The sequence below is a fragment of the Hippoglossus hippoglossus genome, chromosome 10 (genome assembly GCF_009819705.1).
Source record: "Hippoglossus hippoglossus isolate fHipHip1 chromosome 10, fHipHip1.pri, whole genome shotgun sequence".
Taxonomy (NCBI): domain Eukaryota; kingdom Metazoa; phylum Chordata; class Actinopteri; order Pleuronectiformes; family Pleuronectidae; genus Hippoglossus; species Hippoglossus hippoglossus.
This window is the reverse complement of record NC_047160.1, coordinates 27,156,342-27,172,328: the sequence shown is the minus strand read 5'-3', so window position 1 is coordinate 27,172,328 and position 15,987 is coordinate 27,156,342. Positions and strand designations below refer to the sequence as shown.

At 44.9% G+C, this 15,987-nt stretch overlaps 1 protein-coding gene across 4 annotated transcripts; it reads left to right on the top strand.

Annotated features, from left to right (window-relative positions):
- Nucleotides 1-7,094: 7,094 nt before the first annotated feature.
- On the top strand, nt 7,095-15,868 carry LOC117769194 (ubiquitin-conjugating enzyme E2 D2-like). 4 transcript variants are annotated; one of them, XM_034597929.1, is made up of 8 exons: nt 7,104-7,419; nt 11,772-11,835; nt 11,959-11,990; nt 12,448-12,525; nt 13,285-13,390; nt 13,842-13,935; nt 14,423-14,473; nt 15,298-15,868. In XM_034597929.1, exons 1-7 carry the CDS (start codon nt 7,396-7,398, stop codon nt 14,469-14,471), a joined length of 447 nt encoding a protein of 148 aa, XP_034453820.1. In that variant the 5' UTR covers nt 7,104-7,395; the 3' UTR covers nt 14,472-14,473; nt 15,298-15,868. The 4 variants fall into 4 exon arrangements, with proteins under 4 accessions (XP_034453821.1, XP_034453820.1, XP_034453823.1 ...); XM_034597932.1 differs by lacking the exon at nt 7,104-7,419 and adding an exon at nt 8,836-8,884; XM_034597930.1 differs by lacking the exon at nt 14,423-14,473 and having other exon boundaries at nt 7,095-7,419.
- Nucleotides 15,869-15,987: the final 119 nt, after the last annotated feature.

The window sequence follows — 15,987 nt, the reverse complement described above, 5'->3', positions numbered from 1 at the left end:
TGTTTCAGTAAGTGTTTTATTATATTTAATTTGGGGTTAATATTAAACAGAACCGGTCGTTCACCCCCACTAATAACTAATAATAATAGTAATAATAGGAGTAATAATAAGAGTAATAATTCGGGGTCGGCTCTCATCAGCCCTCTTGATGTTATTTTGTCATTTTTCTTCATTTTCGTGGCGGGAGCAGAATTCCTCTAATTAAGCAGAAACTCCAGAGCAGCGCTGATTAAATATTTATCCTCCTTTAGCCCCGCTGTCTTCCTCCAGGGAAACTGAAACGTCTGGAAAGCCTGGAAAAAAATATTTCTGTGCGGGCAGAGAAAAAGTCAATGAGACGCTGCAAACATGTTGGCGAGGAAGAGGAAGATGAGAAGGATGAAGACGGGCCAGATTAGAAACCAGACGGCAACAGGCTCCTCGGTCTTAAAGACATTATGAATATGCTTTTATCGTTATAATGATATAATGGAACTGAATAATAATAACATCACACAGTCCTGTTTATAAAATTAACTCAAAATGACGTGAACATATTTGTTGTCTTTTGTGTTTCAGCTTCATGAGAAACGTTTTACACCTCGTGTGCATTGGTTTTATTTTCCTAATAAGATTCATCTAATCAGATTTAATTTTGTTTTCATTATTTTCTCTTTCCTTCTGATTTCAGGTTTAGTTAAATGTGAAATCAAACAGAAACGTGTTGCTGGAGATGCTGCAGCATCGGACTCGTTGAGACCTGAACCTGCTGCAGTGATCCTGAAAACACGGAGCTCTGCACGCTCCTCCTCAGAGCTCCTGGAGCCCGGGGCCTCTAGGGGCCCTTCAGAGTGTTATTCCTTGAAGTGCCACAGAGGCTCCTGAAAAGCTCAGTAAGGTTCTGCAGCCAGACGCAGGACAGAAGATCCCTCTGCAGATCCTTTAGTGGAACATCCTCGTCTGTCCATTCTAACAAGTAAGGAGGACTTTGATTTGCTCCTCAAAACAGGCCTGAAATCTCCTTTAGGTCCCTCAAGGGATCTCAAATAAAATAATCACCAGATCCTCCCAGAATCTCAGACAGATGCCTCAGACCCCCGCAAAACACCTGGAATTACCTCATGTGCTCCTGAAAACTCCTGTGAAACACCTGAACATCCCTGAAGAGGTCCTGGACCTTCCCCTGAAGCCAGCTGAGCCCACCCAAGGACCTGGATCCAAGTGAACCCTGACACCTCCTCTACACCCTGGAGACCCTAGAAATGTATCCTCACCTTCTTTTTAACCCCCTGGAATTCCTGGAGTTTCCCCCAAAGCACACAGACGAGTAAAGAACCCAAATGGCACAGAAAGCTCCACTGGAACAGTCTCAGAGCAGCAGAACCATCATATGGATCACCTGCAGCTTCTGAAACCAGATCAGAACCATCATCACCTTGACTCTTCATACTCTACAACTCCTGGAACCTGAACCTCTGGGAGAACACCACAACCTCCACTGGAACCTCAACGACTCCTGGAATTTGTTCTGACATGTGAAACCCAAGACATGCTCCAGGGACCTTGCTGAACTTCCTGCAGTTCTCTTGGAACTCCTTGAATTTTATCAGAAACTCCTTCTTCTCTAAATGACAAACAACTACATCTTCCTCCAGGAACTTCCTAAGATATACTGCAGAACCCTCTCTGGTCCCTTTCAAATGGTCCTGGCACAACTTCTGCAGAAACTTTTCACGGTCCTGGTAAAGTGGGTCTAGCATCTGAAAAAGGTTCTAAAAGGTTCTGAGAGAACACGGACCACCGAAGGATTAAAGGACGTCACTGCTGTTCATTTAGATGAACCTGGATTTTTAATATATTTTCTTCTTTGTCTTAATGAGTTGATTAATTCTGCTGCTGCTGTATTAAACAGGAGAATCTGTCACGTGTGAAACACACGGTTTGGTTCTGTGAATAAATTCACTGGTCACGTTAAAGATCGGCTGCGGGCACAGAGCCCCACACAGTGGACAACACGCGGTACTGCAGGTCAGATACACGACTGTTGTAATGAAGGTATTTTACATATTTACAACTATAGAGATTAAAACAGGCTGAGACCAACGGCTGATTGATTCATCTTCATTTCATTATTCATGAGTCTGACGTCATTGTGTTATTGTCAAAGCAACAATATAAGATATTTAATTCACTGTCCTCGAAAAAAAGGAAATATTTACAATGTAGAAGCCGAACCAGCGAATGTTTTTGGCATTTTTGCTTTAAAATGATTAACAATAAATCAATAATCCAAATAGTTGTGAATCAATTTTCAGTTGCTTGACTAATTGACTAACAATTTCAGCATCACATTAACGCACTGGAACAGTGAATAATAAAACAAATCAGATTAATAACAAAGTAATACAAATTCACTACTGAAATAAATGAAGACCAAAATAAGTTCAACAACGATGAAGACATAAACATGTAAATCTTCCCCTCGCTCACAAACCATTTTGTAGTTTCTAAATTTACAACATATGAGACTATAAACCAATAAAATCAGCCTGTTTTTAATTTTGTCCTCAAAACTAAAACCGCTGCCACGTTTTCCTGATCTGGACGAAGTGAAGCTCTGTGGATCAGATCAGACGCAGGTTGAAGTCCTTACATCAGATTGTACATTCAAATCCCAATGTGGAAATTGTCTTGAACAAAATCTCCTTAAAGTAATTAAATATAAAACAAATTGTACAAACTTGCTGCAAAACTTATTGTTTTGGAAATTTTAAATTCAGTTTTGGAAAATACCTTCAATTTAAATAGTTTAGGTTGAGCTCCTTTTTATCCAAATAGATGAGATATGATTTTCTTCTTAGTTAATTGGCCGACGTGGTGCAAGAGAAACGGTGAGCGATGTTGTCAGGACTCTGTGATGCTGCTTCAATAACAAGCAACTCAAACCAGCCTTTTTATTTATAATGTTTTATTGTAAAATTAACACAAGTTCCTCCCGGATTTCAGTTCAACAAAAGCTGAACATTTTAAATCTCATCATGTAGAAACAAATCATCTGTCTCATCGTAGTGAACACACACACACACACACACACACACACACACACACACACACACACACACACACACACACACACACACACACACACACACACACACACACACACACACACACACACACACACAGATGTTGAACCTCCGAGGAGCAGAGGATCCTGAGGCCGGCAGACCTCCTGCAGGGAGGGGTCACGACCCCACTTTAACCATCTGAGGGGCATTTAACCCCAGAGACAAGACGCCCCCCCCCCCCCCCCCCCCCCCCCCTAAAGACCCTGAAGCACTGCTAACTGCCCTCCGACACTCGACAGTTCCCACACACCTGAGCCGGTTTGAATAAATCTGTCCAAATACATCAGCCACACACACACTGTCTTATACTTCTATCTTAGTGAGGACACTCACTTGGCCTAATACATTCCCGAGCCCCAGACCGTAACATGAACCATCACAACTAAACTCCAAACCAGAACCAGAACCAGAACCAGAACCCCCATCTCAACCTCAGCCTAAAACCAGGTCTTAACCCTCAAACAGCCCATTGACAAAGTGAGGACCGGTCCTCACTCTGTAGAGTCTTTACTTAAAATGGTCCTCACAAATGGTACAAGTACATAAGTACAAGCACCCCCCCCCCCCTTCAAACTCATTCATTTGAATCAGAACAATGTTTGTGGGACCAGGTTCACATTAAACAGATAAGTCCAGATAGAGACGGACCAATCAGACGTCGTGTTTCGGACGCGGTTTTGAATTTGTTGAATCGAGAGGAAAAGAAGCCGCTAGTAACTGAAGTGAAGGTGAACACTGCCATCTACTGGACAGAACAGCACCCTACACTGTGGTCCGGACTGACGTCACCAGAGCACCTGTCGTCAGGAGTCAAACACACGTTTTCAGATATTAGTGATTATAGTGAAGTACAAACACCAAACCCCTTTAATATGGGATCCCTTTATTGGATCACAGCATATCCAACATTTATATATGAATATAAACTTTTACACATTCAAATCTTCAGACCTGATTTATATCTGTAGCTGAGTTTTTACTCAATATTTAAAAACCTGCAGAAATCTGTAGTTTGAATGAAGCTAACCCTTCATTCTGTCGCCTGTTGGTGGCGTCACTTCCTCTTTGTTTGTCTGAAGAGTCAAAAATCACTTTCTCTCCAGTTTAAAGTCATTTTACTTTTGACATCTGGTTTTAACTCTATTTGAATCAGATGAAGGATTTTAGTCTCAGACGTCTGATCTGAAGTTTACAGAGAAACAAGCTGAGCAAACAGCGGCAGCCCAGCCAATCAGAGACGAGTGTTAATAACAACTAGCAGGCTGAGTGTGCTGACTAGTCGATTCAGTTCAACTAGCAAGTTAACTCAACTAACTGCCAGTCAGCTGAATTGATGAGCTAGTTTACTAGCTATACAGTTCTACACAGCTAGTAAACGTGGAAGTCCATTTAGCTTATTACTGACTAGCTTGTTTACAGCCTAGTTAATTCAGTTGTGTGGTTACCAAGTTAACTAGTTCTGGTGAAAGTCCGAATCTGATGTTTGACGCAACCACACGAGCTGTGGGTCAGGTGACGCCACTCACCTGTGTCAGGCTGGATTCCGCTTCCGGTCCGGTTGGTTCCGGTCGGTTCCGGTCCGGTCCGGTCCGGTCCGGTTCGTTTGGTTAGTTTGACTTCAACAAAGAACCAATAAAGAAGTTAAAGGACGAGAGGATTCCCTCCACCAACCAGCAGCAGTTCAGATTGATCTCATGTTTGAATCTGAGTTTCAGGAGATTATTTAACGTGTTTAATCCGATTTAATGAAGGAGACAGTTAAAGTCTGTTAAACCTTCATGTCTCTGACAGTCACACATGCTGCTGGTGAAGGACATTTAAAAACTGCTTCACTAACATCGAAACACAGTTCTCAAAAGTTGAACCTTGAGGATTGACTCTTTATTTTTAAACTCTTATTGCAGTTACTTTGTTATTTAAGGGTTTAGGCACAGTTCACACCTTTCTGAGGTTTACCTGCACATTTGTAAACTAGTGAATCGTGTGATTTTTGCCTGGAGAGCACAATGAGGCAGGTCAAACAATTACAAAGCAGGAACGACAGGAATTAAAACATAGGAAACACACAAAGGGTGAATAATATCAAGTAAAACAGGAAATAAGTTCAAAGTCTAAACAACTGAAATAATCCCATCAGAAAACTCAAAAGTCCTTTACAGGGACAGATCCTGTTTCCTTAGTCTCAAACACATGGACAACAGACAGAAAACAACTCTTTACTGTTTCATCCACAAACTGTAAATCATGTGGAACCATGTTGGTTTCACAGCCACAGAAGATCAGTCTGCTGCCTTTGAGCTGTGGGTGATGCTGAGCAGGTCTGCAGTGACAGAGATTCTCCAGCAGGAGGCCGTCCTCCCTCCTCCTGAGAACTAAGGAGACTGAACCACTTCCCAGAGCAAAGACATGAGACTGTCCTCCAACCAAACCCAGGGCAGAGGCTCAGTGAAGGTGGTGTTGAAGGTGTGGAGGTGGATCTGAGTCAGAGGACACAATCCCAGCAGGACCACGTACACTGATGCTCTGTAAGAGATGGAGATGTTTCTGTTATTGTGACATTCAGAGCATCTCAGACTCCGGATCAAACAAACTGTCTTCAGTGTCTCTGCATGATTCCTGTGACTCACTGATGTAAAAACCTCTGTCAGGACATTTCTACACAGCAGCTGAGGACACAGGTCAAATCTTCATGATCAGGAGACAACTGGATCCCTTGATCTTTGGGTTGACTGCAATCTGATGGAGATGCAGTTATTGATCAGATCATTGATGATGACATCAGTGATCAGAATGAGTGACGCTGTGTGTGAATCAAATGAAAAAGCATCTTTCACTTCCTGTGACTTTTCCTCAACCATCGGATCCCATAACTATTGTTATTAACAGTCTGATAATAAATACACAGTCACGTCACCCGTTGGTTTGTAAACTGACATTTTGAAGCGGCAAGTTTTGCATTTTTACCGGCGCCATCTTGGTTTTTAAAAACCCGAAGTGGTAAGAACCACGCCCAATACATCTGGTGATTGATCATAATTTACAAAATGAACATCAGCTGTAGTGAAGAAGACTTGAAACTAGAGACTGAGACATAAAGTCTTTAGCAGTTTAGGCAGAGGAGAGGGAGCAGGAGCTTCTGGTTCTGGTTCCAGCTCAGCAGGAGACAGTCTGGGGAGAACAAGGTGGGTCTGCCTGCAGGGGTCAGTAGGGAGGCGGCGCTGCTCCACCACCCTGAGATGTTCCAGGATTAAGCTGATGAGCTAAAACATGTTTATCAGGATTTAAACTGTCATCATTTATAAAACAGTGTGTACTACAACTGTAAAATGATACTTACACATTAATGCCTGAGTGACGACAACTTGTTCATATAATGTAAGATTAACACTTACTAGCTTTTAGCCAGAGACTTCATCTCTCGTCTGTCTGAGCACAGTTAGTGTTTTACTTCAAGTTCCATTTATGTCAATTTACAAAACTTCTAATCTGTGCCCTGATAATGTTTCCTAGTGGAATCATATATAATGTGAATAGAATTGTGCCGAGCACAGAACCCTGAGGAACCGTGATTTACTGTGATGTGAACAGATGACTCAGCATTAATTTGCACAAATTGGAATCTACCTGATAAATAGGATTTCAACCAGGTTGGGATGGTTCCTTTAATGCCCGGGAACTGTTCTAGTCTCTGTAGTGAGACGTGATGATAGATAGTGTAACAGGACGAGGACAGACAAACATCTGAAGCTATGAGAAGGTCAAAGTACAATACAATACAATACCTTTGCAGCAACGAGGTGGAGATATTATTCAGTGCTTCACTTTTTTTTAATTACATACAGCTCACCCAGTGAAGGCAGGTCGTGGTACAGAGGGGGACCAATAGGGGCCCCAGAGCATATCTCTGCCCCGGGGCCCCTGAGCAGCTTGGTCCGGCCCTGCTGCCACCATGTTGGGTGACGTTGTGCGGTGTTTTGAAACCGAGTCGGAGTGAGACCTCCTGCTGCCGGTGCTCTGACAGCTGCTGTCACGGAAGACATTTTGAGCTGCTCGGTGCTCTCGGTTATTTTGGGGCTGACACGGAGCAGAGTGGAACCTGAACCCGGAGCAGAGTGGAACCTGAACCCGGAGCGAGCTGCGGAGGAACAGGCGACGATCAGGGAAACAGCGTATGTGTAGCTTAGCTTGTTAGCTTAGCGCCACCAGAGCTAGCACGATCCTAGATGCTAGTTAGCTAGCGTCAGCTCCCGGCCTGCCCTGCTCCTCTCAGCTGATCCCTCCAGACACGATGGCGTTAAAACGAATCTCCAAGGTAACGAACCTGCTTTTATCACGTTGCATGTTTGTGTTCAGCCTCCATGACGTGTGCGCGGTTAGCGGGTTAGCTAGCAGCGTTAGCTCGTCCACAGCTGCTGTGGACGACACGTCTGACGTGTGATCGTTGAGTGTTTGAGGTGATGAAGCATTAAGAGACTGATGTGTTGACATGTGTCAGAGGTTCAGAGCCAGCCCTGCTCCTCCTGCTCCTCCTGCTGCTCCTCCTGCTCCTCCTGCTGCCCCGGCTCCCCCGGCCCCGGAGCTAGCCGGGTGTTAGCTTTAGCTCCAGACTCTGACAGGCCTCCACAGCCTCACATTTAAACACAGCTCAGAAACATGAAGCAACACTTCCACCACACATCAGATCTCACAACGATTCAACTAGAACATCTGTACTGATGGACATTGTTTATTAGTTAAGAACCAAATGACGTAACAACGACCAATGGAAACTAAAACCATCAACCCACTGAGGACTGGATTGAAAACCACACTGAACATCCCAGTAACAAACTGAAACCACAGGCTGATCCAACTGGTGGGAATTTCATCAAGTCATCATGTGGCTCAGTGGGTGTGGCCTCCTCCTGCCTGTTCTCCTGACAGCGTCTGGACATGATGTTCCTGAGGAGGTTCTCCTCCCAGACCTGGATCATCACCTCCTGGACTGTGGAGGGACTTGGTGGCGTCGGATGCACCGACACATGACGTCCAATAGGTGCTCAACTGGATTTAGGTCAGAGGAACATGAGGGTCAGTCGATGACATCAATGCACCAGGAGGAACCCAGGGGCCACTGCACCAGGAGGAACCCAGGGGCCACTGCACCAGGAGGAACCCACTGCACCAGAAGGAACCCACTGCACCAGGAGGAACCCAGGGGCCACTGCACCAGGAGGAACCCACTGCACCAGAAGGAACCCACTGCACCAGGAGGAACCCAGGGGCCACTGCACCAGAAGGAACCCACTGCACCAGGAGGAACCCACTGCACCAGGAGGAACCCAGGGGCCACTGCACCAGGAGGAACCCAGGGGCCACTGCACCAGGAGGAACCCACTGCACCAGGAGGAACCCAGGGCCCACTGCACCAGGAGGAACCCACTGCACCAGGAGGAACCCAGGGGCCACTGCACCAGGAGGAACCCACTGCACCAGGAGGAACCCAGGGGCCACTGCACCAGAAGGAACCCACTGCACCAGGAGGAACCCAGGGGCCACTGCACCAGGAGGAACCCACTGCACCAGGAGGAACCCAGGGGCCACTGCACCAGAAGGAACCCACTGCACCAGGAGGAACCCAGGGGCCACTGCACCAGAAGGAACCCACTGCACCAGGAGGAACCCAGGGGCCACTGCACCAGGAGGAACCCACTGCACCAGAAGGAACCCACTGCACCAGGAGGAACCCAGGGGCCACTGCACCAGCGTCTGACAGTCGCTCTGAGGATTTCATCCTGGTACCTAACAGCAGTCAGGAACCGTTGGCTGGGACATGAAGGTCTGTGTGACCCTCCCAGGATCTGCCTCCTCAGACCTTCACTGATCCAGCAAACTGGTCATAGATGATGTTCCAGCAGCTTCACGTCTCCAGACTCGTTCACACCTGTCACATGTGCTCTGTAAAGACTGGGTCACGTTCAGCCTCAGGTTCTCTTCCTGCTTCACAACCAGCAACAACCAGAGCTCAAACTTAAAGTGGTGAATCAATCGCATCAGTTTAGCTTGATATCACATATTTTATTTTCTACCATAGACGACAGAAGAGCTTTAAAAATACTGAAATTAAAAACTGATCAGATCATTTGATGAATGCAGTTATCAAGTGGTGTTTGAGAGCTCAGCTGACGCACTGGAGGCAAGTTATCCTCAATGTAACTACATAATAAGAGTTGATGCATCTATAAGCTGATGGATATTTAAGATCTTTCCTGTGACATCGTATGTTGACTTCCATTGAATTTATTTCAGACACTTATTGATGATGTAACTGTGAGACCCTGTTCAGACCTGGTCTGAACCTGAGGTCTGATCACAACTGGTCTGCACCAAGTGTAGAACCTAAATCCGTCCTGTGAACACAAACGTGTGCTGGGTCACACGAAGGACCGCCCACTCTGCTGACGACCTCTGACCTGCCACAGTTCAGTCACTAGAACTCAAACTCTCCTCAGTGACCATAGGTTTAAAATAACTAGGACCCCATATTGATTGATACTTTTTTCAAATAGGTAAAAATCTTTCTTCATAGTAGATCTACACATTTATTCATCCTGACTCCGCCCTCTTGTTTCAGGACGGGTGTTAACACCAGGTGTGAACAGGACCTCAGTTATTACACAAGAGCTGTGACGAGCAAAAGTCTGGGATGAAAAAGCTCCTCGACTGAGAACAACAATAACATTGTTGCATAATGAAGAATTATTTCATATTTCTTTATAAACTCTTGGGATTCTTGTGGTTATGATTTTATGATGAATTAAAATGCAGCATTCAAAAACTTACTTTCGAAGCAGTGAAGAATTCACGCAGCTTGAGTATATAATATATATATATATATATATATATATATATATACACATTCACTAAGTCAACAAAAACATCTGAATTCTTCATCAGGAACAAACATTTCTCTCATATCTCGTAGATGATGAGCATCAAAACATAAAGTGAGTTTAGGTTCATAACGTATTAACATAACACAAAGAAGAAACTGACTCAGTTACATCAAACAAACTTACTGGTCATGGCTCATGGTCTCAAACCAGGAGTGGATTCACCTGGACCTTAAACAAGCCCCTCCTCCCAACCGATAAACCCCTCCCCCTGACACATAACTCCTCCCCGTGGTAGGTAATCCCTCCCCATGATATGTACCCCCTCCCCTGACAAGTAGCCCCTCCCCCCGGACAGGTAAACCCCTCCCCCTGACACATAACTCCTCCCCATGGTAGGTAACCCCTCCCCATGATACGTAACTCCTCCCCTGACAAGTAACCCCTCCCCCTGTCAGAAAAAAACCCTCCCCCCGGACAGGTAAACACCTCCTCCTGACAGCTAAACCCCTCCCCTAGAAATATTCCAGTTACATTATGTACTTTCCATTTAACGTGGACAACAATGAGTTCTGACCTGAACAGATCCTGAATCTGAACCATGTAACTATCGTCAGTGTTGATTAAAGTCACCAGAGCAGAAAGTTCACTAATACGATTTACATAGTTTCTGTCAATGAAAGAGATTAACACTGAATAAACTGTTTATCAGAAGAGACAAAAATAACACGACCATGTTTTCATCCAGAAGTAAAAGTAGAAATTCAAAACGGCTCGGATGGCATTTGAAAACTACTCTGTTACCTTCTGGAGCAGATTCAGATAAACAGACAGATCCAGGATCTGATTTCTTCTTTCCTTTACGTGTTGAGACAAGTTGTTTTACTTAGCGGAGATTTAATTAGTAAAGTTCTATATTTTGAATGATTTACTATTGATGGCAAAACTTTGTGATACCACAGAGACACACAAAATGTAAATGTTTTCTCCTGGTGTTTAAAAGTTCCAGAAGAGAAGCCGGACAGAAGGAGTTTGTTCAGAAACTAGAATCAGTGGAGTTTGAACTCTGTCACATTCGGGGGCTGAATTCTCCACCGACCACATTTTGAAAAGCTTCGTTGGTGTCGACTCTTTTCTGGACTGAGTCAAAGCTGAAAGCTGAGCTGTGTGTGCCGCTCACATACCAGCGTGCACGGCCTGCTTGGCTGCAGCGAGACCTGCGAGCTGGAAACACAAACCCCTCGTCCTAAAAGTGGCCGAGTGTTTTCTCCCCCTGGGGCTATTTCCTGATCTGGCCTCTAGACTCTTGTGTCTGCTCGACTCGCAGAGTAAAAATAATCCTGCTTACACATCAGTACTGTTTGTGTCAGTTTGTTTTTAATGCTGCATTCACACTTCAGGCCTTCGAACTAAATGTCCCGGTCGTAATGTTGATTAGAAAAAGAAAAACCAGCATCTCCCACTTTGTCTGTGATTCTAACTCCTGCTGTGCATCGTTAGTTCTGTAAGATGAAAGTTTTCACACTACTGATTATACTATATGATATATACAGTCTTATATTACTGCTGTTTCTGTGACTCACATCTGCCACCAGATGAACCATTGGTTCTCTGATGAACAGTTGGACGTGTGAGGCAGCTGTTTGCAGTCGTACAGGTTGTTGAGGGGCGGAGTTACGATGTTGACAGGAAGGATTCGTCTGTGGAGTCACACTGAAACCGATCTAATATAAACGTATCTGAAGAGATGGTGTTACTGTTTGAACCTTTCCTCTTCCTCCTCTTCCTGCAGGAGCTCACTGATCTGTCCAGAGATCCTCCGGCTCAGTGCTCGGCCGGACCCGTCGGCGAAGACAGTGAGATCCGCCTTTTATTTGCATACTGACACATGTCACATGACACATGTCACATGTCACATGTCACATGACACATGACACAGGAAACATGCTTCATTAACCCTCTTTTTGTTTTTCCTGCAGTGTTTCATTGGCAAGCTACTATAATGGGGCCTGTAAGTATCATTCACCTTTTATAAAGTTGTTTCAGTAACTTTCATTGAGTTTTAAAAAATGTTCATAAACAAATATAAGCTATAAAACCACCGGGGGGGGGGGTTAGTCTCAGCTCCCACCTTAAGTTAACGTTCATTTTCAACTTGTTCAGAACAATAAGTCCCTCTGAAGCGTTGCATTAACAGCTAGCATGGTACGTTAGCATGAACGACAGCTAGCATGACACAGTGAATTTGTTGCTGTGATGACGATCACGCCACAGTCGTGTGAGTCCGAGTAAACTGGGCATAATCACGTTATCATACTTTTAATCAATCAAGTTACACTAATGAATCATTTCATCATTGACGTCTGTAATCCAGACTCTGGAGGAAACGTTGTTCAGTGAATCTCGTTGTCATTAGAGCAGCAGCCGTTGTGTTGATGTGTGTGTGTGTGTCTGTTTTCCTGCTGCAGACTGACAGTCCGTACCAGGGGGGAGTATTTTTCCTCACTATTCATTTCCCTACAGATTATCCCTTCAAACCACCCAAGGTCAGTGAACTCCTCTTCCTCTTCCTCTTCCTCAAACATTTTCATGTTCTCTGTCAATGAAACTGTTGTAATCAGTTCAGTGTCGCTCCCTCGTTCAGATCCTCAGGCGTCCTCCGAACTTTAATAACTTGTGTGTCTGCTTATCTCGCAGCTAACACCCCCGGGCATCTGGACAGATAACAATGTGCACAGACATTTAACTGCACTGTGCACAGGAAATAGGTCTGAATGTTTTCATTGACTCGTATTTGAGAAGTGCACAATAAGCTCCTCCCTGCACAATCCACAAGATTCTCTTTCTTTGTAGAGAATGTGATTAATATTAATTATATATTAGAAATGTTCATTTTTACGACCCTAAAAGGGCTGAATCACAAACCAGTGTGTGTGTGTGAGGGGGGGTGGGGGGGGGTTGTGTCCAATCACAACCCGGTGAATCTGAACCAACACAGAAGTGACCAGTAGCTTCAGAGCCATGAATGTGGAGGTCAGAGAGAATCGTCTGTTTTACTTTACAAACCTTCACTTGAGCATCGAGCACCGTGAGTGCTCTGGACATGTTGTGTAGTTAGTGTGTTTCCTAAAGGTTGATTGTGAAGTTGAAGGTTTGAGTCTGTGGTGCACGGAGCTCCTCTTGTGCACAGAAACACTGAAGCTCTTCAAACATCTCGGCCCATTTAACGACCTGTTGTGATGTGTGGATGAAAGCTGCTCAGTTGATTCACCGTGTTCCTCCTCTTCCTCCTCTTCCTCCGTCAGGTCGCCTTCACAACCAGAATCTATCACCCAAACATTAACAGTAACGGCAGCATCTGCTTGGATATATTGAGATCACAGTGGTCTCCAGCATTAACAATCTCTAAAGGTAAGAAACACCTGCTCCGACAAGAACATGAAGCTGTTCAGATTCAAATCTGTCACTTTGAAAACTTCTGTTTACTCTGGACTCTGCAGTCGAAATGTTCCTCCAGTGTTTTCACTCTCTGTGATGTCATAAAGATGAAAGATGAATCATAAAGATTGTAAAGTTCTGTGCCTCAGAGCGGCGACACCTAGTGGCCAGAGGTACACACGTCCCATCACGTGAACACTAACACAAACGTGAGATAAAACACGATTCATTGATTCTCAGAGAATAATCCATCGATCTGGGTCCAAACAGGATGTTTGAGAGTTTGACTGTAGCAGTTTGATGAGGGACGCTCGGTGACTCATGTTCTGGGGATTGTTGAGTTTAAAAGTGAAAGTTGGTGAGTTTCAGTGTCTCTGGACCAAACATGGATGTTGGACAGTAACGGATGTCTTTCTGTCCCCAGTCCTTTTGTCCATTTGTTCTCTGTTATGTGACCCGAACCCTGACGACCCGCTAGTGCCAGAGATCGCCCGCATCTACAAAACAGACCCTGTTAGGTGAGTTCGCCGCCGCAGAGCCACAGAGCTTCAGCTCGCACTTATCTGTCAATCACACCCAGACTCCGCCCCTTCACGTAGGTCATGTGACACGCGTCCGGATTCGTCTGCACACAGTGAATTACTAAGGTTATTGTGATGTCATCATGGCGGATAATCAGGCTTCATGTAACAGCGATGTTGGCGATTAGTTTTGAAGTTAATCACTGTTGCTATGGTTACGCCCGGTGGAGTTTTCCAGCCTCTAAATCAGAGACCGGTGTAAACCGGTCTCTGATTTAGAGGCTGGAAAACTCTTTAGTAAACGATGACGCAGACGTTCTCTTCCTGATTGGTTCTCATCAGTCACATGACTCGACTAGCAGCGGTGAACACAAAGCGTCGCTAACACTTCCTGTCAGTAACAGTTCCGCCCCGTGGTCGCTCCACCACATGACCAGTGGACGTGAACGGTCATGTGATGTGTTGTCTCACTCGTTGACCTCAGGTATAACAGACTAGCCAGGGAGTGGACAGAGAAGTACGCCATGCTGTGAGGGTAAGACTCACCGGAGCTGCTCTGTGTTTGACCTGCATGCAGCGCCATCGGGCCGCTAGCGCCCGGCCGGGAAACTCCAGTCACACTAACCATCTGGGAAACACGTGTCGTGAAAGGCCGCGAGGATTCGAACCACAGACTGTGAATAACGATGTCCACACGTCTCCACTAAAATACCTCGGATACAAACGCTGCCATCTTGTGGTGATGACGAGTCAAAGTCTGAACAGTGGTGACAAGTTCCTGCTGAGACTCAACCAATCATGAGTCAGCTTTCAGCTCTCAATCATGACATCATCAAATAACTAATATATCCAAATCATCTCCATCGCCCCCTGGTGTCAGGCTGCAGTACAGGTCATAAACTCCTCCTCCATGTTGGCAGATGGACCAAACTAAAACATCAAAGTAGACGTTAACTAATGTTTGTAAAGATGTTTCTGTCGTTTCAGCTCGTTCTCATTTCACTGATGTTTGTTCAAGTGTTTCTGATCAGTTTGGATTTATTTAGTTATTTGATGATATGAAAACAGGCTGAGACTGACTCCTGATTGGTCTGGTGGGTCACTGGGCGGGGCCTCGATACCGCGGCTCCCCTCGCTGCTGCATGGACCGCCTCCAAATGACGTCATCGCCACAAGATGCAGCTTTTTGAGTTTCATCCGTCTTTATTTACAGATTAATGTCAGAACACGTGGAGCCGCCCACATACTTATGGCCTGGACTGTAAAGTGTTTACTGTGTGTGTGTGTGTGTGTGTGCGTGCATGACGTCGTCTCTGCGTCCACCTCATCAGGTCCTGAACTGTGTTTCTATTGGTGCAGGTACAACAAGACAGCTCAGGACTGGACGAATAAATACGCCATGTGATCCTCCTGTCACTCACTGCTGGAATAAACTGTTGGATTTTCTCACGTGGCCACGCCCCCTCCATCAGACAGCCACAGCCATTTTGTTTGTGTTATTTTTCCCCGTCCTCGAGCTTAATGGTTAAAATCCTCGGTTTGACGTTTGTCCGCTTGGTGAAGGGCCGAGGACTCTGAGCTGTGAATGTGCCAATCAAAGAGTGGACTCACTGTAAACCACTGAAGACCAACTGTTACATCGTAGAGCCGCAGGAGAATAATAATATAATAATAATAACTTAATGCATGTCAGTGATTGGTTCATGTGCTGCTGAGAACAGTCCACTTTAAAACAAAAAAAAAAAGATTTGACAGATTTGAGTTTGTTCTGTTATTTGGTTTTAGTGACGAGCCGTTAGCTCCGCCTCCTCCTCACTGTTCCTCTTTTTGCACTGAAGATGAATCTCAACTCGACGGCTGATTGGTCAACGAATCGCTCTGTGATGAGTTTTTTTCTCAATAAAGTTGAAGTTGTTTATGTTGCACTGTTTTTATTTTCTTGTGTGATGTTGATTCGTTTTCAGGCTGAAACCTGGAAACTGGAAATATACTTAATACAAGTTCTTTTTATTTCTAGTTATTAAAAATAAAGTTAATGGTTAAACTGTA

What these genes read in the sequence shown, in the direction of transcription:
- LOC117769194 (XM_034597929.1), top strand. Translation starts at nt 7,396, where the DNA reads ATGGCGTTAAAACGAATCTCCAAG. An exon ending in AAGCTACTATAATGGGGCCT is followed by an intron (nt 11,991 to 12,447) that starts GTAAGTATCATT and finishes TTCCTGCTGCAG; the next exon opens with ACTGACAGTCCGTACCAGGG. An exon ending in AGCATTAACAATCTCTAAAG is followed by an intron (nt 13,391 to 13,841) that starts GTAAGAAACACC and finishes TTCTGTCCCCAG; the next exon opens with TCCTTTTGTCCATTTGTTCT.